Here is a 24,043-nt window from a genome sequence, read left to right on the forward strand (position 1 = left end):
GATTCACAAAACAGTAAACAATGGCAATTGCAATTAGATTCTGTGTAAAAAATGTGGACCTGCCCCATAGTTGTGGGTGGGCCTCCCTAAACCCCCGCTTTAAAATGTGTGCATCTGTTGGAGTGTCAATGGCAGGGTAGGTCAAATGAAGGACACTCCTACACAAGTAAATGGAATATCTTAATTCACAAGAAACTTAAAACGTTAGTTGCTCCGAAAGCAATTTGTTTCTGTACCAACATGATTTATGTCGGATTTGGAAACCTGGCAAATTGGCATGAACAAATATGAATTCGTTTTTTAAAAAAATGTGCTGATTTCTTTTCATGTATTCCTTTCGTTTCTGGTAAAGATGTATACACATGTTTGTTTCTCTTTTTAACACTTTTTGCTGGGGATGGGTGAGCCTTAAATTGCACCACTAGAATGTGAGTTTGAACCTTTTTGAAGAAAAGGTTTGAATCTGCTCGAGCTATTCGAGCCTCCATAGAGATTGCTCACGAGTCAAATTAAGCCAAGTCAGTAATTTCTCCATTCACCTCGAATTGGCGCATGTCTGTGCGAGCCGTAGGGTACTATGGCTCACATTGGGTTTAATAACATTTCAACTCCATTTCGATTTTAACAAACCTCTATACCTCTCATCACTTTCGCCCCTCCTCCCCAAAAGTGTGCCCTGTTCTCAAAGGGCATCTGAATGTCCACATCGAGATGCGGACATTCAGAAGCCCTTGTACACCCCTTTGCGCATTTGCGCAATCAAGCTGATATTTCTGCACATTTCAAAGTGCATGGCAAATCCACAAAAGGAATGCTGTTTGAAATGTACATAAACTAGTCACGTTCCCCTCTGCCTATTTGTAACAGGGGCAAGTGGATGGTGACCCTCCTGCATTTCTATCCAGTAGTCATTGTGAACTATGTTCCCGGGTACCTACAATGGTGTTGGGAGCCTGTTATGCATTAGTGTCACAAGTACGCTCCTGACACTAATGTATGCAAGAGGGCTGACCAGCGCATCATATGCACTGCCGTTCATCCCCCCCCAAGAAATGTGCAGGTTAGGATAAGACTATCTGTGCATTTTTAAAATGAACAAAATTAAAAGAGCTCTCCCTCTTCACTTTTTTCATTTTTTATGTCTCTTGTATACAAATAATACTAAATTCTCAGAAAGTGGTCCAGTATCCTAGAATTCATTATTACCAAAGAGCTGTTATTCGAGCAGAGTTGAACCATCACATTTTTGTATCTATACAAAAGGCTCCAGTACTGAGTCAAATGTTTCAAACCATTTTGAACCTCAGGACCAAAATGGGTTAAATCTATTGAATCCGAGTGCACCCCATTGTTTCAATAGGCGTGAATCCTTTTCAAGGTGCTTTGTCTACCCCTACTTTTTACATTTATCTTCCAGAGATTGTTCCTGCTAATTTGCTCTTTTCGTAAAGTAGTTCAGTTTGCATGTTTTAAGTGTGACAGGTGCAAATCATGCCTGGCGAATATGGGATTCTTTGAAACTCACCTTGTATAAGAAGCTTATGCGTAGTTATGGCCTCAATTTGTTCCTGTCAAACTTTGCATGCATAAATGAATTTCTTTGCCAATTAACCCTTTATATTGTTATTTGCCCATTGCTAGACTTTTGCATCTGTGTGAAATGTACCTATTATGTCCCTCATACGTACTCCAGATGTAGCTCCCCGCAACAGAGGTGAGCTTTCCCAAGTATGTATTAAATGTACCTATTACGTCCCTCATATGTACTCCTGAAGTAGTTCCCCGTAACAAGAGGTGAGCTTTCCCAATTATGTATTAAAAGTACCAATTATGTCCCTCATATGTACTCCTGATGTAGTTCCCCGCAACAAGAGGCAAGCTCTTCCAAGTAGGTATTTTCTGCACTATCATGGTCCAATGTATGCCTGGTCTGTAACTATTGTAACTTGTTTTCTTCAAGCACGTACTGTAACCATATTCTTATGTTAAAACGGCTAGATGCCTCTGGGCTTTCTGCGCTATATAAATATCAAAAATAAACAAATAAATACATAAATATTCTTGAATCCACATGCAAATGTATTGGCACAAATACATATTAAAGCATTTAACTCATGAGGAGAGGGGTTGTTTGCTTCCTAAAGCGAATGTCTAGTTGTTATTATTGGAGTCTACATTTTAAGAGTGATAATAGAAAATACATTGATCTTTTGTCTTTGCTTATTTTATTGACAGGATTACAAGGACTAAGAGGACTACAGGGACCACCAGGAAAGGCAGGACCAATAGGACTAAATGGTTCAACAGGACCAGCAGGATCAAAAGGAGAGCAGGGATTGATTGGGCCAAAAGGATCAATTGGGTCACCAGGCCCAACAGGGACAGCAGGACCAACAGGGCCAATGGGGCCAGATGGGGTTAAAGGCTCAGCTGGGCCAGCAGGACCAATAGGACCCATGGGCCCAAAAGGATCAATTGGCCAAACAGGACCAGCAGGAGCAACAGGAGCTGCAGGTGTGAAAGGATCAACTGGATCACCAGGTTCCACTGGGCCAAAAGGAGCAACAGGGCAAGCAGGTCCAGCAGGAGCAAAGGGCTCAGCAGGATCAGCAGGGCCAGCAGGCCCAAAAGGCTCAACAGGTCTCCCAGGACCAGCAGGCCAAAAGGGAGCTGCAGGAATAACAGGTCCTAAGGGTGCAGCAGGGCCTGCAGGGCCAGCAGGTCCAGCAGGAGCAAAAGGTTCAGCAGGACCTCCAGGACCAACAGGTTCAGCAGGCCCCAAAGGCTCAATAGGATCAACGGGAGCAGCAGGTCCAAAGGGCACAGCAGGGCCTCCAGGGCCAGTGGGATCTGTGGGTCCTAAAGGCTCAATGGGAGCAGCAGGTACTGCAGGAACACCTGGCCCAAAAGGCGGTAATGGCTCACCAGGTCCAAAAGGAAATGCTGGACAACTAGGGCAAAAGGGACAGAAAGGAGAAAGTGGGGGTTCTGGTAAGTAGAAGGCTCATGATTTGTTGAGACAATATGTATGAAATATCCCCAGGGTGGGTATAGGTCAGTGGAGGGAGGCTCATAGCCCTGGTTGTGGTTTGGCAGGGTATGTCCCTGGCCCGTGCTCCATTTTCTTGTGGAAGAGGATTCCAATGCATTATTTAGTGAAGGCAGTCCCAGGGGGTTTCTTGATTTTGTTGTGTTAACACCCCCAAAGCAGGCTTGCCTCCCTGATAATTATGTTCAATAGAACAGTGTCTGAGGATGGTTGAATTTTGCTAAGGTAATAATTGCTGTCTTTTAATTCAGGAAATCCCCATTGGCTGATTATATTTTTAAAGGAGTATTTCCTCAGAGATTGTTGTATTTGGAAGCAGTATACCCTTGGAAAGGTTTAAGTGGGGGGACTATTGCCCATGAAAGAATATTTGTAAGTGAGAGAACCCTATAAATATATAATTCATTATGGCTGTCCTTGCATCGGCTTCTGAATCCCTTCTGACATTCTGGCTCAAGTGGGCCTTAGGACCCCAATGGTTTGACAGATATCAAAGCCATTTTATCCTTACAGCCACATCCTCAATCTTTTCAAATGTTTATATATATATATATATATATATATATATATATATATATATATATATATATATATATATATATTTATATAGCTTACTGTTACAAACACTTTAATATTAGGCTGAGTAGTGTGAGAAATTAAACATGCACCAAACCGGGTGTGCCCCATCATGAACTCAGTGGTTCGATCATGCAACCCTTTCATCACGGGCATATTTGTCAAATATGAATATCTGTGGTTACTATTATGTTCCAAAAATGCAATGAACCCTCATTGATTCTCTCTGTACCCTTCTCCTGCCTCATATGGGTATTTCAAAAGAATACATTAAGATTGTACCAGACTGTCCATCTAGGAATGCTAACCTTGTATCAAACAATAATTAAAGGGTTTTTCTAGGTTTGATAATATGCTTTGCTCAGTGTGACAAGAGTAGAATTATTTTCATGACTACCTTATATACTGAAAGGGATAATTAGAAATTAACAATGTCAAATTTAAAAAAGTAGCCTGTTTAAACTGTTTTTACAATTGAATGGTTTCCTATTTCCAGTACGTTTTTTGTCAAGAATATACATAATTTTGTCTCTCAAAATGTGCTTAATTTTAGGAAAGATTCACGCTGATATTTCAACCAGTGACTTGTTTCTTTTGTGAGCACCAATGGAATGTTAAATATTGTTTTATGGCCACTGATTGCTTAGTAGTGCTGTTTAAGCCCTGTGTTTATTAGATTATGCACAAACTAATAATTACTAGAAATAAAAATTAAAAAAGATTGTTGTAAACCCTGCATCCTGCCCCTTAGTCCATAACAAGGTATTTCCGAACCCCAGCACCACCGGTAGAGTGTATATGAGTCCCCTTGGTTGTTTGACAAAAGTTAAAATTGTATTTTTTCTTCAGCTCCCTTTAAATTATCATTTTCTGTATGTTGGTTCCACAGCTCATGTCTTTCTTCTTTCTTCCTCCTTCACCCACTCTCCTTTCTTTCTCTCCTGCCATTTTGTACATCCTATTGTTTTCTTTTTTCACTTGTTTTCCACTATTACCGTCCTGTCCTTAACAACCCCATATAATGTCTGGAGATACATATGTGTATGTGAGAATCCATCAGATTGGCTGGTTTTATTTGGAAAAATATCTAGCAATAGTAAGGGACATTTTCATACACTGCCCTGTCACTAGTTCATGAAGGGTGAGGTGATGGTCGGATCCTGGATGATTCCGAAGGGCATATAAGGCTAGAGGTAGGCAATATAACCATCCCTTCTTCATAGTCAATTTAATCTTGGCAACCCTTTCTTTAAGTCTCTCACATATCCCGTTCACTTGCGGATGATAGGCAGAAGGAAATGTGTGTTTTATACTCAATAAAAGCTCTATCTGTTCAAATAGCTTGTTAACACAATGTGGGCCATTGTCAGACTCAGCACCTCACACACCATCTCAGGAAGACTTTGCGCACCAAGAACTTTGCTGCGCAGGTGGCATCAGGGTGTGTACACAGACCTGCCTCGATCCACCTAGAGAAGGGATTTACCACCACTAATAGATACCTATATCATTACATACCTACAGCATATCGACACAGTCGATATGTAAATGTTGAAATGGACCATTCGGTTGTGGTATTACCCCTCTGTCCTCAGTGTATGCCCAGCAGTAAACATTTGACACACAATGCCATTTAACATAAATAGTGCAACAAATTCAGAATAAACTGTCTTCCGCACTCGTAGCAGCAAGACTCTCCCTAGTTACATGCACAGGGTAATGCAGCTGTTCAAGTGCAACCTTCAATAATGCTACTGGCATCACCGGCTTTCCAATGTTGTCTTGTCACCATAATGCTTCTGTAGGAGATAAAGAATACCCCCTTTGTTTCCACAATTCCTGCTCTTCCTGCGGTGCACTCGCTTGAATCTCTATTAGTTGGGTTATGAATAATGTATTAAGCCCTTCTTGCACTAACATGGTTGTGACTACTTTTTGTTTAATATTCTCAGTATCAAAACCCCAAATATCTGGGGAATATGCAACCCTTTTGGCTTCTTCCTCTGCGACTTTGTTCCCGCAAGAGATAAAGTCTGTTTGCTTAGTGTGCGCTGCACTTTTATTGACTGCTGTGACCACTGGGAGTTGTAATGTCTTAATAAGCCTTTACAATAAGGATGCATGCTGCACTGGAGTGCCGTTCCACACAGAGGTAGCCCCTCCTCTTCCAACGTGCTAACCCTGCATATACGGTTGACATCACGTAGGCAGAGTCACTGTACACCGTCACTTCCTGTCCTTCGTGTTTCTTCAGCATGACAATGAATGCTACAAATTCTGCCGCTTGCACAGAAAAGTGAGACGGTAGACTTGTACTTGCCATGACTTCAAATGTTCCATTTAATCTATGTCTCACTACTGCAGTGCCTGAATGCATTTCCCCACTAGTCTGATCAATTTTAGAAGAACCGGGAATAAAGAGAATTTTCTTCTCCTGCTAAAGCATTTTCCTTCACGTGGGGTATATCATCATACAGTTCAACATAATTTGCACTGTCATGCACAAGATCACCTTCTTTTATTGGCTTAGATATAAACGTGTCAGGTTTCACTATTTTACATTTTACAATTTTAATTGTTGGGTTAGAAATCATTACCTCATAAGCTGAAGCTCTTTGGATGTCAATGTGCATTTGAGTTTCTCTAAAATGGCAAACAGAGCATGCTCCACAAAGAGGGTCGTAGTGCAACCCATGACAATACTTGTAGATTTTTCAATCGTGAACACGGCAGTAGCCAATGATTGTTCGCAAGGGAAGTGTCCTCTCATAACTGGATCTAAAATCCCAGTGTAATATGCTAAAGATTTATAACCCAATGTAGTTTTCTGCATACACACTACTGTCATGACTATCCCATTTGTGTATTAAAAATATATATATAGTTCCTCAGCATAATTGGGAATTCCTAAAACAGGGGCTGTACAAATTGCTTTATTCAGCTCCTCAAACCCTTCCTCCATTTCTCCAGTCCATTCTATTTTTCCTTTTTCCACCTGTGCTTTCTTTAAAGCTTGCAGAAGTGGTCTTGTTTACGTACTATAATCAAACTGCCAGGCTCTGACATAGTTGCATAATCCAAAAAACAGTTGCATCGGTCTCACTGTGTTTGGTTTTGATGTTTTCATAATCGACTCCGCTCTTTCAGGTGTCACTTTCTTTCCTTCATGCAAAATCAATTCACCTCTGTACAACACCTCTGCTTAACAGTATTGTATCTTCTCCTTGTCAACCTTACATCCCTTGTCTGCTAGAATAATCATCAACTGAACAGAATCTTGTATGCACTCATCTTCTGTGGTTCTACAAATTAAAATGTCATCTACGTATTGTATCACTGCACTCTGAAGATCAATATTTCCTAAATCCATTTGTAAGACTCTATTAAAGATCGATGAGGACTCACAGTACCCTTGGAGCAAATGAGTATGTTTCAGTCGGGTTTGGCGGACCATAAATGACGTCAAGTCTTGCGAGTCCTTGAGCGACGGGATCGAGAAAAATGCATTTTTCAAATCGATCACCATGGAGTATCAAGCTTCCACCGGGATATTACACAGTATGGTCACCGGATTACGGACTGACGGAAATCCTGCATCTACAATCAGGTTAATCGGTCTCATATCTTATATAAATCTCCACAACCCTCCTTTAGATTTTTTGATCAGGTACACCGCAGTATTACGCAATAATTCCGATGGCACTAGAATCTGTTGTTTCAGCAGTGCTGAAATGGTCTGGAATGTTCCCTCATTAGCTTCTTGAGACATGGGGAACTGCTTTGCTTGAGGTTAAATCACTCCTGGCTTAAGCTTTATTTTAACTTTGCCTATTCCCTTCAATAACTCTACTTCATAAGAGCCTGTGGTCCAAAGGACAACTGGGCACCTTTTTCAAGTCTTCCTGAAAAAATGCTGGATGTTGCTGCATTATCGCCATTCGCTGTGGGACTTCCCTTTTTTCTATCCTTATCCAGTATGTAATGCTCATAAAGAATACCACTTCATCATCTGTTTGGTCTTCCCTGAACATATCATCATCAGTTATGTCAGTCAATCTATACCCTTCCACGAAAGCTATTACTGTTCTCCATGGTCTACCCTCATCATCTACTCCTTCACGCCTCGCAATTTCTCTTCGTACTATGGCTGCATCTAATTCTATAGGGATAGTTTGTCCTCCCTCTTTGTCCATAGGTATTCATGGTCTAAATAAAAACTCTCAAGATATCCTCACAATTTTCCCTACTAAGCCAGGTAGCCATGTCAATAGAATACTCACTCCATATAGAAAAATCTATGGATCTACTGCAACGCCTCACAGAGGCACTTGCCCTGTGAACCCCAGTATACATTTTCCCACGTTTAAAAAATGTATTCATGGAGGGAACACACTACTCCTTGATCAGTAAATGACATTGTCATCTTTAGTTTTGTCATTAAATCTCTTCCCAAAATGTTGGCCAGTGTCTGTCTTGAATATAACAAAGGAACAGACATGTCGCACTCTCCTACAGAGACATCTAATTCATTAGTAAAATGAGCTTGACTCGTAGCTCTAGAGTACCCTTCAGCATTCATGGCAATTCCCGACATTGGATATTTTCCCTCTTGTATACATGAACGAGTTGCTCCTGTGTCTACAAGAAAAGAAAAGGATGTGCCTCCTATCCTCACATCAACCCTTGGTTCCTAGTGGGGGTCTGGTGTCACAGATAGTAATCAACACATCACGTCACCCTGTGGGCTATCCTATTGTGGGTACAGGCTCAATCCCTGCCCCTGTGAAGGAATTCCCTCCTACCACACTGACACCTCCTTTTCTTGGTGTCAGTACTTGTCCTGTGTTTGCATACTGCTGTGTCTGCATAGGGGTTTGTTGTGGCTGCCCTTGCGGTGGATTCATTTGCACTTGTTCTTGCTGTTGCACCTGCTGCACTCGCGGAGCTTGTGTCTGATACAATGTGTGATCTTTGGTGAACCCTTCTTTTGTCTGTGTGCTGTATGGTAGTCCCCCTCTTGAAAATTGGCCATTTTGTACATATCCTTGGCTCCAACATACGTGTGCAATGTGCCCTGTCATCCCACAAGTCCTACGTACTGGGGGTTCCTGTCCAACAAGACCTCCTTGAGTACTCTGGTTCCCATTCTGCGTATCTTGAAACCCACCTTAATTATTTTGACATCGTCTTCCACTTCCTCTACAGCCTATACCTCTGCCTTGTGGCACAAAACCATATCCACCTTGATCCATCGGGTGCAGATTACTCGCCTGCGATGTACCCATTGCTTCCTGCATTCCCAATCCTTCTCTGCTTGTCAATACCACCTATTCTATTGAAAATGTTGACAATCATTTCTGAACTAATTTAGCTTTCTCAATTTTCCTATTCTCATCTTTCTTCTTATTTTTCTCTTGTAATAACCGACAATGGTGTACTATTGTCAGCTGTACCTCAGCCCAGGGCTTTGCTTCCATCCCCACTTGTTTCTTCATCTGTCTTTGTACTGGCTCAGGTTACCCGTAACATAAAATGTGGTAAAATAATGCCACTAACTTTTCCAAGGGCTCGCAAGTTTCAAGTTGCGATTTCTCCGAAATATCCTGAATGTAAGCAATAGGGTCTTTAGCTTCCTTCATCTTATGTGTCATAATTGCACCCATATCTGATGTGTCAGGATACTGTACCCTGAGTGTCCTCCAAAATCTGCTCTGCAAGTGTTAAACGGCTCTCCATCATGAGCTGTGTTCTGTGCTGTCACACTTGAATATCCTGCTGTTCTCCATATGTCATCAGTCAAACTCGGGAGCTTACACCTTAAAATATCCTTGTCTTTCTGTGGCCATGGGATGTACTGTGGTCTTGCTCCCCTTTTTTCCAATAAGGGAAACTGCATGAACCCTACCCCAGAGTCCGATCCTACTATCAGTCTATCCCTGGCAGGGACAATCGTACCTGTATGTCTCCTTGTGAGTAACAACCTTAACCTGCTCACAAATGGTGGCGATTCTCCATTTTCACTATACGATCGTCCTCTAGGGTGCACAGGATATGCTATGGGATCTGACATCCTATCCTTAGGTTGTTCCAGATCAGACCATCTTACTTCTTTATCCGTTTGCAGGCTTCCTTCAGGGGCGCACAAGCTTCCTCCCCTCGAGAGGGGACACTCTTTCGTCGTCTGACATGTCTTGCCCCTTGCTAGTTTGACAATCATCCCCTTAACCCATATCCAGATTCAGTCTACTTAAAGACAGTGCTTGACGTTCATCACTGAACAGGCTTCCCTCCTCTCTTTGTGATTGAGGCATTGGGGATCTATCATCATTCCCTCAAGTCTCATACTCGCTATTTCACCTTAACTGTTGATAGACCTTGTCCAACCTTTCTCCAATGCTTTCCGCATCAAATCTTTCTTTGTATAACGCAACTCTAGACATTGCTTGCATTGCTTCCTTTATCGGAAGAAACTCTTCTATTCTGACCCATCGTGTTTCTGGGCTTGGCAATACTGGTTCCTTATGAGTGAGACTAGTATCAAGACCTTGTTGTTTCCTTTTTCATTCCATTTCTTCCTCTACTTCTATTCGCTTTCTCGCATCCCTTCTAATTCTTTCTTCCTCTTGCCTTTGCTCTTCCACTCTCCTTATGCATTCTCTTCATTCCTCCTCTTCCCTCTGTCTCTGTAATCTTTTATCCCTTAGTCTTTGCATTTCCTCCTCTTCTTTCTTCCTTTTCTGTCCATCCCTCTCTTTTATCACTCTCTGTCTATTGTCATACTTTCTTTGTTCTTCTGCCTGTTCTTCTTTCCTTTCTTGTTCCACCTGATATATTTGCTCTCGTCGCTCTCTGCTCTTCCTTTTCTGCTTGTCTTCTCTCATTCTTTATCCTTCTTGTTCATCCTTGTCTTCTCTTTGCCTACTTTCCTCAATACTCTTCCCATCTATTTTAAGTAATATCTGTCCTCCCATCCATTCTTGCTGCACAAGTCCAAATAATGCAACCAACTAAGGAAGATGGCATATGTTGCTGTTTTATTAACAATTATCTAAAACAGGGAGCTTACAGCGGACATCTATGGACGTTCGCTCATCGCTCATCAATTTTCTCATTTAACATTGCCTTTATACTAAAAGTACATCAGAGGTGACGTCATCCTACGTGGCAAATAAGAAAAATCTACACACGATTATGACTGGTTCAAGGGGAACATCTAAGTTTACTTTCTATAAGGACTAGGATTGTGATTGGCTGCCCTACTGTCAGATGGAAAACGTATGCCTACCACTAAAACATGTTATCCCCAACACTATTAAGTACACGGTTTATCATTGATTCTTAAACTATAAGGCCCTTCATAATACGGCCCTCTACAATTGGTTGGCACACTCGTGCCATGTCTGGAACATTCGGTTCACTTAGCAGCACGTAACCTCAGATCCATGTGCTAAGAGGTGGACTTGACTTTACCTCCCCACCCAATTAGCCCAACATCTCTCATCACCCATGCCTTCTGCCTTGAAGATTGTCTTTGAACTTGGCCTTGCAAAGTATCCTTGTCTGTGGGAATATATGTGAGTACAGGCACTCACTATCATTGTTCTAGGACGCCAAGCTCAACTCTATTTCTATCATTGGCTCATGTGACAGGAGACCATGATTTGGTCTATTCTGCAGCATTCAAATGTCTTAAACAAATAAAACTCTGCACTCTTGGTGTTCTTTCTTTGCCCCTTAATAAGGGATGATTCATCCTTTGTACGTTCACTGCTTTCAAGAATAGATAACTGACCTTGGCTGCTTCAGTTGTGATGCCAGGCCAGACAACCTCACCCGGCACTTCCACAATTTCAGTTTATTCTTTCTGCAACACAATTCTCGGCCTTTCCTCTCCGTGGGTCGTGGCTTACTAAAATTCATGACACTGATGTCCAGTTTCTATACAATGGTGGCTTCTCCAGCAGTTTAGTCACTAAATATAGCTAGCTTTTATGACGGTTGCTTTTCAGTAGAACTTTGCATGCACACATGAAATCTTCTCTCCGCACACGAAAGTTTAATTGTTTCTTAACTTCATCATCAGATTCTGGAAGGTCTATGCATTCTCTTCAACCAGTATTCTCACGGTGTCACGCTTGTCTCTTGTGACATCACTAGCTTCTCTCTTTTGCTTCTTTTCATATTCCTTCATTGATTTCCTCCCTCTGATTTTCGTCTCTTCGGAGATACATTTGATAGGGTTTCCTCAGTGGATACCTTTTTTCAAAGTTTCGCTGCGGTATTGGCACAACTGCTGGTGTCAAACATGGCACAGTCTCAGACTTCCAACATATAGGAGGTAGGGGGCAGGATTTCCTGCAGAGGAATGCCGCTGCTCCTCTACACTGTTGTGTTTGTTGAGGGAAGAAAGACAAAAATATTGTTTTTTTTTTTATAAGACCATAGTAATATTAGCTTTTTAGGTGAAGTAGATTGGCAACAGCGGTCATGTTTTGAAGAATGAGAACACCAGAAAAGCTTTACAAAGGTTCCAACGTAGCTCATTTGTTAATGCTGTGCTTATTTGTAGCTAGTTGAAATTACTTTTCTGCTCATCCATTCCAATTACTATCACTATACATGTACAGCATGAACAGGATTCACAAAAGTATAGAACTGCTATTACTGTTAACCTGTGACACGAATCATGTGAGGAGCTAAGGTGGCCTTTTTGTTTTGAAGAAAAATGGTGTCCAATAAAATATGATAGCAGGAACTAGTGATAACAAGCAAGGGAGGGGTGTAGAACATGGGAATTACTTTCCTCTTAGGGAAAGTATAATATGAGAGAATACATGCCTCAGACCTGCTGCTGTCTTCTCCTGGGATAGACTGTATTTGTGTTTGGTGTCTGACAGCAATCGTCCTAACAACCTACTTCTGAATGACTGTATTGTCTTTCGACAATTGTCCTTGGCAAATCTTAGAAGATGTCTATGGCCTCAGCCTACACCTAGCCATTCACAATTCTCAGCATTTTAGTGGATCTTTGAGATGCTGAGCACCTGTTGTGGATGTGTTCAATGATGTAGACATTATAATAACTCTTGGAAAGCCTTGTGAAACTGACTTTTATTATCAATACTTACATTTTTGCGAATTACTGATGTGTGCATACTGTCATTGGCTGACATGTAAGAATACGATGCACACTTGTTAGGTTTTGCTTTTTTGTATTTGTAGCTGAATGTGTGACTCGTCAGTGTGCAGCACTGCGAGATTGTCTCATCTGTGTTTTGCATCAACTCTTTTATATCATTATTTTAGTCACATTGTGTCTTTTATTGTCTTACCTCAGTGGGGCTTTGGCAGGTTATAAAATACTTGTGAGCGCTTCATGTGCATAATTGCCCTGTCTCATGGATTTTCTATAGCTACTACATGTATTTCAGCTAGATTGGTCATGCATCCGTTTTTTTTAACAGCTTACACACTCGTCCTACTATTATTTCCTTTAAAGTTTTGGTGTGTCATTTTGATTGCAGGTGGATCTCAGGTTACACAAAGGTACATGCATTGCATTTTTTATAGGGGTTTGGAAAGAGATTCTATACAGATTTTCAGGGATTGAGTCGATATTTTGAATGGCTAGAATGTCTTGATCTATGGCTAGTGGCAGGCTATCATGGTGAAGATTATATGGTCTCCTGTTCATTGGCCCATAATTCATCTTACTGTCATGTTATGGAGTATCGGGCTTCTTTGGGCATAGTGGTGTGCTGCGAGCCGATGCACCACTATATCACGATTATAAATCTTGAGAGGCATTCTGCTTATTTGTAATGTTCACGCTATGCAGTTGATAGTGGAATGGCACAGTGGGAAAGCATTTTTCTAAGGCTTGAACACAATCTTTTTTAATAGAGGTCCATAACTTTAAAAGCCACGACTAGGGGATTTGATGATAAGTATATGTGCATGGGTCTGCAACCACGGACTCTCCAGATGTTTTCGACTACAATTCCCATCCGCGCTATATAGCATTGTCAAGGGTGAGGGACCATAGAAACATGGTCCAAAACATCTGGGGACCAGTAGATTGCAGGGACCCTACCCTGAGTGTCTGTCATAGAACATAGTGCTCATTTTCAACTTCGGGACACAAGGCACAGTTTAAAGTAATTTCATACATTGACTTAATACTTAAGTTTGCATATCCTACTGGCTCTAGGTAAATTATGGGCTAACTTTCTAATTAACCTCCGAAAAATATGCAAGCATTTCAACACATCTTTCTTTCTTTAGAACTTGACCTTCTGAAGCGGCAGCTCAGTACTTTGGGCGCTCAGCTGAAGACGCTGCAGGCTACATCGGACAAACAGAGGAAAGGTAAAGCATGGTCATCAAACCCTGTGAACTTGCGTCGCATTGATGTGATTGGGAACCCTATGTTTGCCAATGGAGTCCAATCGTTGGCCCCCATATACAACCCCTGGAATTCTCTTGCATACAATATCCAAGGCACCTCCCTCACCACAGGAAAGAAGATATGTATGTATGGCCCTGTTTGGCTACATGGTCTCCTGAGACTGCTAGGGTGGCCTATGTTTGCCACTCAGAAAGGGAGCTTTCGATGACTTTGACATGGGACAGAGTCCTACGGATAATATTTCAGGGCAGTTCATATTATCTCATAAGTGAGCCAACAGAGTTGTTTTGGTAAATTAATTACTACTAAAAAATGTTTTGCTTCAGCATCTCCAGAACCTTGCAAAATGGCTAGCAGAAAGATCAAAACCCTTGGAACAAGTTAATTTCTATTTTTAAAGCTTTCGATTGGCTCCCTAAAAAGGCCCACATTCATGTCAAGGCTCTCACGACCATTTACACACGTCTTCCTGATTTTGTTCACATTTAGCTGGAAACTGAAATCAACTCATGAATCGCTTATTGTGAATGCTTCTCCTTGCCATTGACCCTAGTCTACATACACTTCTCATGCAACACATTCAGTGGAGTAACTTTGCTGAAAATGTTGGGGGGGACGGGGTGGGGTGGGGTGGAGTTAGGGCGAGTGGTGGCTCTTAGGGATCGTTTCGGCCAAATTGTTTGATCAAATTTGGTTGAATGGCAGATTTGACTGATTCGGTCACCACCATTAGTTCGAAGCCGAACATACCGAACAAGAAGGGTGTCCCCGCTCCCCATGTTCGGTATTTTTGACTTCAGCGGTTGCATGGGTGCCCCCTGCTTTCTCAGCACTGGTGGCAGGGGACTCAACAAAAAAAAATAAGAAAAAGGGACCCTGCAGCATCAGATCCGTCCCGCGTTAGATGGATGGATTTGACGCTGCAGGGTACAGGAGAGACGGCGGATGGAGAAAAGGTAAGTAGGGGGGGCCTAATGGGAGTACTGTATTTTTGTACTGAGGTAAAAACGTATTTGCGGCGAAAATGACTACAGTCAATTTCGCCGTGATTTTGTACCTCGGTCAAACAACCTAAATCCCTGAGGGATAACACTAAATACTACACCACAAGCTTCCATTGCTGACACTCTGTTATAGCTTTCATAAGACTGGTGGCCTATCTTTAAAATTCAATTGGGCCATACACCCACTGACACAACATAACATTCACAAACTTAATTCCAATAGAACATACAAACAATGCATTATTTATCATTCATTCAGACACAAAAGTCAACACACATATGCTTGCATACACTCTCACTCACACACAAATGCACCCAGCACCTCCACTGACATACACTGTGTGCACACAACTTTTATATGTACAGATACAATAACACATGGAAACAGTGGCACAATGTCCATTGAGCAGACCAGGCTTTATCACCCCTTGAAATTTTGGGCTAAGTTGACTTGACCTAGCTGAACTATAAAGCTATGGCCGAAAGGAACAGATTCATTGGAATGTCCGCAATTCCTTTTTTCCATTCATTCAAAGGCAGAAGCCGTCAGTTAATCCAGTGCAGTGGGAGACCAAGTATACTTGGTATCAATTTTTAAATGTCATATATCTCCAAACTTGGGTTCTGCACAGCACCTTATATGTGTATGTGCTGATAGATTTTTCTACAAGCTTCGGACTGATTAAAATTAAGGTATGTTTTCCTGTGTTCGAATGTCTCCAAGCAGTGGAGTACTAAGGGGGAGAGGCAAGGTTGGCAAGCTGCCCCCCCACGACTCTTTTAAGAGCCAGAACGGGACATTAGTCATTGGGACACCTCTCCCGTTTGGCACATCAAAGAGGGCGCCCAATGGCAAAGGTGTCCCGCTGGCAGGACAATGTGTACTGAGTAGTTCCTGCTCAGCACGTTCATTACCTGTTCCGAATGGTAGATGTGTCAAGCTGCCAGGACAATGTCCCTAGAAGCTCTGGGCAGCAGAAAGTCCTCATGTTGCTCTGTATCAAATGAGCATTACAATGTGAGCAATTAGGCACTGATGGGAGGGAGGGGTTTTACTATTAGCAGGGACTTTTGTCCCTTTAGAAATGGGAATGGAAGGGAGTGATCAGAAGTGAGAAGGAGCATAATGTTACATGCTTTATGAAATAATGACTATGGCTTTAAAACCCAAGGGGGATTTGTTAGGCTACATTAATCTACATGATGCGATTGTGACTTTGCATGCAAAATGGGGAGAATAAAACTAATGCCATACTCCCATGGTTAAACATATTTCTATGACAATGTTTATAGTGCATGGTTAGTTTGCTGTGAAAGGCTTGTTATGATGTAATGTGGTTTGCTTCCAAGGCATTGCTGTAAATAATTATGCAAGCACATGAAATGCAAAGCAAAACCTTAGTAAATACCTATATCAACTAAACCTGGAAAGATGTGCGCGGTCGCTTACATTGTCCATATCGCAGTTTCACCATTTAACCAAGTGTGTGATCCTGAGCAAATCATTTAATCCCTTTATGCCTTATCTGCAGCTCTGCAAGTGACTCTGATTCACTTCAAAGCTTATGTTAATGTATCATGGTATTATAATGGAAAAGCCTGATGACTATAGTGTTGCTCCACATATAACAAAAGTGCAATTTCGGTATTTTGCAGCGCAAAGTTATTTGTCACTTGGCTTATTTATGGCAACTTATTCTAAAGTACTTCCCTGGTTCCTCCAAGTATCAAGGACTGATGATGTGCCTTGCAATGTTCTTTTCTGTGAAGTCACCTCTGTTGGTGCAATCCATATAATAATTAGGAAATCTGCATGTATTTTGCCTCAGAGGGCTTGGACAGAGCTCTAATAGATGAGTTTCCTGCATCTGGAATGATCCTGCAGTTTTATTGTTGTTGTTTGTTAAAATGCCATCTTCCCATAATGTTACCAAAAAGGTAGATTGGGGCAGGTGTGGGCGATTTGGGGGCGCCAACGAGACCATATGGAATTCCACAGACTGCATTTCATTGCTCACCCCCCCCCACACCTCCCACTCTTACCATGCGGGATACTCCCCTGCTTAGTTTGGTAAGTGAAGCAATTTTTGGAGGCCTGTAACCTGAACCATGACACCCGTTTACTAATCTGCACCAAACCGTCCTGAAAAAGGGTCTGCAAAACTCAAAATACTTTTTTGCCAGTTTGGTGAAGATTATTTTTGGCGGCAGGGGGAAAAGTTATACAGGGCTCCTAAAAGTGTGCTCTTAACACAAAATCCCATACTGTTCCTTCTGCGCACCTAGAGCAAAAACTGATAACAAAAGTTCACCATGTTTGGAAGGTGTATAGCACTCCAATTTATTTAACAGAATTTGCGACAGTTTTCGGTCACAGGTTTTCTCAGCTTGACTCTTTCCACTCTACTTGGGGAATGCGTACCTTCTGCCAACTTCATTTTGAAATTAGGATGGTGGCGCTTTAGTAGCATCTGAAAAGTGGCAAGACTAATTTTTGGAGCTGTGGCTTGCCACATAGACTGCATCATTTGTTATTGTTAGTGTGTCTTCATACCTGTGTACTGTGAGCTGTGTTCACATTGTCCAAATGTGACATGCGCCCTCAATAGGGTCAGCCCGCATCCCAGCCTCGAACAAACATACACATACACAAACACAATTAAAAATGATTATGAAAAAAAAAAAGTACCTTCAAATGCCGCCCGGGCCACGTCTCATGTTACACCGACCTAACCTCTTTGCACTCTCACACCTCCAGACAGAAATCAGCAAGCTGAATGAGCTTCCTAGTTCCTGTCTGTGTGTCGCACACAAAGCCGGAAAGCGATACTCTGCACTGTGGCCCCTGCAAGTGCTGCTGCTAGCATGGCAGCACAGGCGCCAGTCCCTGCAACACCCAGTTCAGCACCCTGGCTGCTGACTTTGAGTCAGGCCAGCCAGGGTGAGGGACTGAGCCATGCAGGGCATCCCGGCCTTGAATGTGTTGCAGCGCGGCTGCCAGGCATCTCAGCATTATGTAATGAGACAGTGCAAGCCTTGTTGGGCACTCCAGTCCGGCTTGCATTGTCCATTTACATAATTGATGATTGCAGTCCCCCTGCCCTCACTCTAAAAGTTGGGGGGGACAAACAAGCATGCCACAGAAGTTGGGAGGGACAAAGCCCTCTGTCCCCCCTATAATTACACCCATGCGCACCTTAAACATTGTGATACAGTAATAAGGCAGAGTGGGATGATTCGAAACCCAGAACCTCTTCAAAGGGTTTTTGACAATTACATGAACTTTTCAATACAATAAAGTCCATATTACATATGCCTTCTAACCTAGACTGAGCCCGATCCTGCTTCAGTAAGATGTGTGAACTCCAGGAGAGTCTCGGTGCACACTTGTTGCTGTGTACACCAAGCTTCTCCACAACACACTGGCAGAGCCGAAGTCTTGCCCATAACTGGTTCAGTCGTTAGTACTCCAACCCTGGCCTTCCGGAGGTACCCTGTGATCTAGGGTACTGAACCACTACATTAGGAATTCCCTGCAGGGCTTCGCCTAGATGTTACAGGACCAGACATATTTGCAATGACATCAGTGGACTCCCCATGGGCCTATGAAAAAGGCTACTTCTAGGGAGAGCAAATTGTACTCCCCTCATGCCTCATTGGTCCACGGTTGCTGCTGCCTAAATGAGGAGCATGGACACTATAGCAAGGTATGTGATACGAATTATGCTTAGGATGCATTTCTTTCCCAGTTGCACCTGGCTCGCCTCGTGTAAATTAGGCACTCCGGGGAGGCACCAGGTCGCTATGTCCACAAACACAGCTGGCTTTCCAGACCCCTTATGCTCACAAACTCCTAGTGCGAAACTCACTCGTGTCCCCAATCAGGGCCAGCAGGGCACCCTTCACAATTCGAGCCTGATTCACAGAGCATTTTCCAATGGGATTGTGCCATTATAAACCACTTCCGTGATTCAGGCCATTGGTGTGATGTGGCCTCATTACTACAGCTGTCCTATGTTAATTTAATTTAATGCCAGCCATGCAAACATTGTTCAGTCGAACCACTTCAGTGATTCAATGTGTGGCATCACACTATTCCCTTTCTCCATAGCATCGTGGTTTGCAAACCTATCAGTATTATTTCCACAGCTGGGAATCCAATAGGTTATGGATATACATGTTTGAGCCTATGCTCTTTATGCACTGGACATTCTGCGGACTAGAATTCCATCCCATAATTTCTTTTTCATTTTGGTCCCCCAGCAGTCCTTCCCAAAATTCCTCAATTGAGCTCCATAGTTGATCTGCAGCACTAATTCCTGTCAAAGTTGCTTTGAGCCACATCACTTGTGTCCTTAACAGGTGTTGACTTAAGGTTTCCAGTCCATTGGGTCTTACACGCAGGCTCTTGAATATCTTGTCTCTCTATATTAAGTATTCCTACTTTGACTTCCATCAGCACCCACTGTCAGTAATAGCCAATACTGAAACCAGGATCCCCCCCATGACACTCCAATGCTTGCAGCTCTTCACATTGATTATGCTTCCCTCCATCGTTCCCCTTGAATGGCGAAAGGTGGTGGTGGAGTCAACCTCATTATCAGTAATACTTGCCCACCTTCCCCTATTCTACTTTCTTCCCTCATGCATATGCAAAATATGGTTGAACTCCGAGCTCCACATCTGCTCATTATTTTCATCATTTACCATCGCATTTGCCTCTCAACCCTTACATTCCTGGTCTTGATCTCCTTCTTGACTCCTTACCCGCTAAGGCATGTATTGTGCTAGTAGGAGCCTTTGCCTCCCTAGCATCTCCAGTTCGCACCACATCAACTGGACTCTACCTTCTATGACCATCCCTGGTTGCCCTTCACAACCTACCCATGAATAACCATGGCAGCTTCGTTATCCCAATTGTACTGCCCTCACCCCCAATTCCACAAAACCCTGATCCCTCTCTGCTTTACCATTGCTGTCTCACCTCCAGCCTCCATTCTGCTAGATTACAATCACTAAACACAAAGAAAAACCCAATTTGCTCACTCCTTATGTAGCTGAAGTCAGGTCCCTTCTCCTTGAAATCGTTCCACCCAAAGCCTGTCTATTGAAGAAGCCATTCTTGACTTATTTAGGCGAATGTGGGAGCCCATCTACTAAGAACAAACATGGTTCAAATATGCTGTTATTTGGGGTGCATTCCACTCAGGAGGCTCTACAACCACATTTTAGCTAATTGCACCCTTCACAAAAAAGAAATATCAATCTGCATATCAGTCTGGTCCTTGACTTCCACACTGCCCAGGTTCGTCCTTCTGATGCACATTATCCCACACATCACATTGCCTGTGCCCTCAACCCTGGCTCACCCTAAAAATCTTAGAGCCGTAAACAAACATGCAGTCTCATTTCTGTAGATGACATGCACCCTGCTTGTCTGCGAACCTTGTTTCCCATAAAGAGTATGAATCTGAAATCACCAAAGCCGTAGACACTGGCAAATTCTACTAGTAATCAAACCTCCTCTTATCGCTATGCTTCCATCTCTGAAAGTTCTCATTTAATCTCCAGGCCACATTGAAGACCCCTTTGTGTCCTTGCTCATTTGCCTCCTACCTTTTTGACAATTACTTCACCCCTTTAATTCCCTTGCAACAAATCCAAAATCAGGATCAAACTGATTGCCAATGTAGAAGCAGCTGCATGCCTCTGCAGGAAATCCCGCCCCATAGCTCCTATATGTTGTGCCAATATTACGGTGTATATTTCCAAGAAGACACCCATTAAGACAACCTTATCGAATGTATCCCTGAAGAGATGACAATCTGAGGGAGGGAATATGAAAAAGAGCAAAGAGAAGCTAGTGACGTCACAAGAGACATGTGTGACATCGCGAGATACTGGTTGAAGAGGATGTATGGATCTTATAGAAACTAATGATGAAGTAAAGAATTCAATGAACTTTTAAATGCGAAAAGAAGATTACACGTGTACGAAGTTCTGCAGAGAATCAAGCCGTTCAATAATTGTACAGATGCTGAAACACAAGGTAGACTAAGTCATCATAGAAGCTGGCTAAATGTAGTGAATAGAATGCAGGCGGAGCCACCATTGCATAGAAACGGGACATCAGTATCGTACATTTTAGGAAGCCAGGACCCATGAAGAAGCAAGGGAGCAAGAATAAGCTGAAATCGTGGAGCTGGATGACAAGGCTGCCTGGCCTGGAGTCAAAACTGAAGCAGCCAAGGTCAACTATCTACTCTTGAAAGGAGTGAACGTGTGAAGGATGAATCATCTCTTGTTAAGGTGCCACATTTTATTCATTTAAGACATTTAAAACCTCCACAATGGACCAAATCATGGTCTCCTGTCATGTGAACCAAGGATGAAAATAGAGTTGAACTTGGAGTTCTAGAACAACGATAGTGAGTGCCCGCACTCCCATGCATTCCCAGCGACAAAGATACTTTGCAAGGCCAAGTTCAAAGACAATCTTCATGGCAGAAGGCTTGGGTAAAGAGAGATAGTGTTCTTATTGGGTGGGGAGATAGAGCCAAGCCCACCTCCTTGCACCTGGGTCTGGGCTTACGTGCTGCTAAGTGAACTGAATGTTCCAGACATGGCACAAGTGTGCCAACAATTTGTAGAGGGCCTTATAATGAAGGACCTTATAGTTTGAAGACCAATTGAAAACCGTGTACTTAATGGTTTTGAAGATGACATGTTTTAGAGGTAGGCATATATTGTCCACCTGACAGTGAGTAACGAATCAGAATCCTAGGTCCTATGTAATGTATACTTAGATGTTTCCCTCAAGCCTATCACAACTCCTAGTAGGTTTATCATTATTTGCCATGTAGTATGACGTCACCTCTGATGTATTTTTTGTATATAATCTTGTTTTTGTGAAAAGATTGCTGAGAGAAATCAAGCGAATGTCCGTTGATGCCCGTTGTAACCCCCTGTTTTAGATCATTTTTTATAAAACAGTACTTTGCCATCTTCTTGAGTTATTCTGTGAACTCATCCATTACATCCAAGTTACTAAACTCGCCATCCTATCCCTGCCAATTCCTATGGCTTGCTTTTCTTCATCCTCTCCTACACCATCTGCACGGGTCCTCTCCTACCTTACCTCACCCATTGAGGTAGCTACCATCCTGAGGACAGACAATGCACTTTGATCACTTTTTCACCAAAGGCAATCAAGGATCATGCAACATTACCCATTCCTACCTCTCCCCAATGCTCAAGATCTCCCTCACAACTAGCATCTTCCCTTTAAAAGTGGCAACTGTCTTTCCTAACCTCAGGAAACCATTTTCTGACCCCCAGCAACTTCACCTACTACTGAACTGATATCCCCCTCCCCAATACTCTGGAAATGTGGAACATGTTGTATTCAATAGAATCACTGAGTACCTGCACTCAGCTGACTCATGCAACCCCACCAAATGTGGATTCCAAGTAGACACTTTACAGAACCGGGTTCAGCCTCATCTCCAACGTATTCACTTATGTCAACTACTCATTACAGCCTTCTATTCCTATCCCACCTTGACCTATTCGCAGCTTTGGTAGTGACAACCAACCCTCCCTCCTCCACACCCTTTCTGACGAATTCATAAAACATTCTTGCATTCAACTGGCTTGCTTTGTGTTTATCAAAGAAATCCTCCTCAATGTTGACCCTCCTAAACATCTGGAATTCTGACTAAACCTTATCTGTCACTCCACTACAATCATGTTTCCCTTATTCACAGTTGAATTGAGCACATCTCTAGCCTACTCCTTTGCAATGCTCGATAAAATACTGAACCTTACCAACATCAACCAGAGCAGCCTTCTCCTGGAATTTCTCGCCCACAGAAATGAAAAACATTGCAACTGTCCCTGGATTAACATTAGTTTTACACAAACACCTCTTATCCTGGATGCCGCAACCCTGACACCATCCAGCATCATAACACCCCTTTCATTACCGCTGGCTTCCACTACATATCCTAGTAATTAGTGCACATATCTGTACATTTTCGCTAAACAAATGAATCTTGTGGTTTGTATCATTGCAATTCAAAGCACCAATGTACTGTCTCTCAACTGGCCCCGCCCCTTACCAAAAACACTTTTAATGCCACCGATGTAAAGTACCTCATTATGGGAATGCTTTGATCTGTATTATTAATATTGTGAAGTGTTTTTGGGTGAAACACTCTGCCCGTATCTTCAATAAAATGCAAAATCCAAACAAATACCATCAAACAAACAGTTTTGCCTCTGTCTCCAAAGAGAACAGTACATCTCAAACAGCTTGGCTATGCCATATCTGCACTGGAAACAAGCAGCCTGGACATACTATTCCCTCAATGGGACTTCTCAAGTAAATGCAGCTTGAGTCCCTAAGCAAAGCAAAGACTGAGCTATGTCTGAGCACATCCATCCCCCACTCACTGATCTTGAGAAATTGATGGGTGGAAACATTTCAGCCAACAAGTCTTAGCCTCTGAGAATTCCTCTATACCGCATTCCCTGCCATTCTTCTTCTCCCATCTCCAACATTGCACGTGTCAACTACATGCAAATCAATCTTGAATTTGCTAGCTGAGGATAATAGTGAGCCAAACTAAGGATGTCAATTCACTTCACATGTGACACAACACGTCAGGTAGCCTTGACATTCCAAAACAGCTCTCACCTGGTGCTTCATTTAAAAGCGGGAAGGAAACTGATCGTGGTCAATAGAGAAAAACTTTCATATCAACCTATGGCTTTGTGACTGTTCTGTGTAACTTCAATTTTTTGAGAAGGGTTCCTTCTAAACAAAGCCAGTGCAAGGACTAATGCCAAATCAAGAAAAGTGCCATTTTCACTCTGTGATCAATGTTCCCTCTAATTATTTTTCTCTATATACAGAATTGGCTGGCTCTAGTGAGCCCCTTAGTTTCCATGTGCACAACTGACTAATTAAATAAGCAACTTTGTGAGCATGCAGAGTTAGTGAAC

The 24,043-nt window shown here is 42.5% G+C and overlaps 1 protein-coding gene across 2 annotated transcripts in view; it reads left to right on the forward strand.

The window, feature by feature from the left end:
- Nucleotides 1-24,043, forward strand: part of LOC138472726 (pulmonary surfactant-associated protein D-like) — a 43,833-nt gene that overhangs the window by 17,029 nt on the left and 2,761 nt on the right. For both annotated transcript variants that reach the window (XM_069611045.1, XM_069611046.1), the window contains exons 3-4: nt 2,236-2,991; nt 13,910-13,993. In XM_069611045.1, coding sequence (XP_069467146.1) covers nt 2,236-2,991; nt 13,910-13,993 — 840 coding nt within the window. The remainder of the gene's footprint in view (nt 1-2,235; nt 2,992-13,909; nt 13,994-24,043) is intronic.

This window comes from Ambystoma mexicanum, chromosome 8, assembly GCF_040938575.1.
Source record: "Ambystoma mexicanum isolate Mex_15411 chromosome 8, UKY_AmexF1_1, whole genome shotgun sequence".
Taxonomy (NCBI): domain Eukaryota; kingdom Metazoa; phylum Chordata; class Amphibia; order Caudata; family Ambystomatidae; genus Ambystoma; species Ambystoma mexicanum.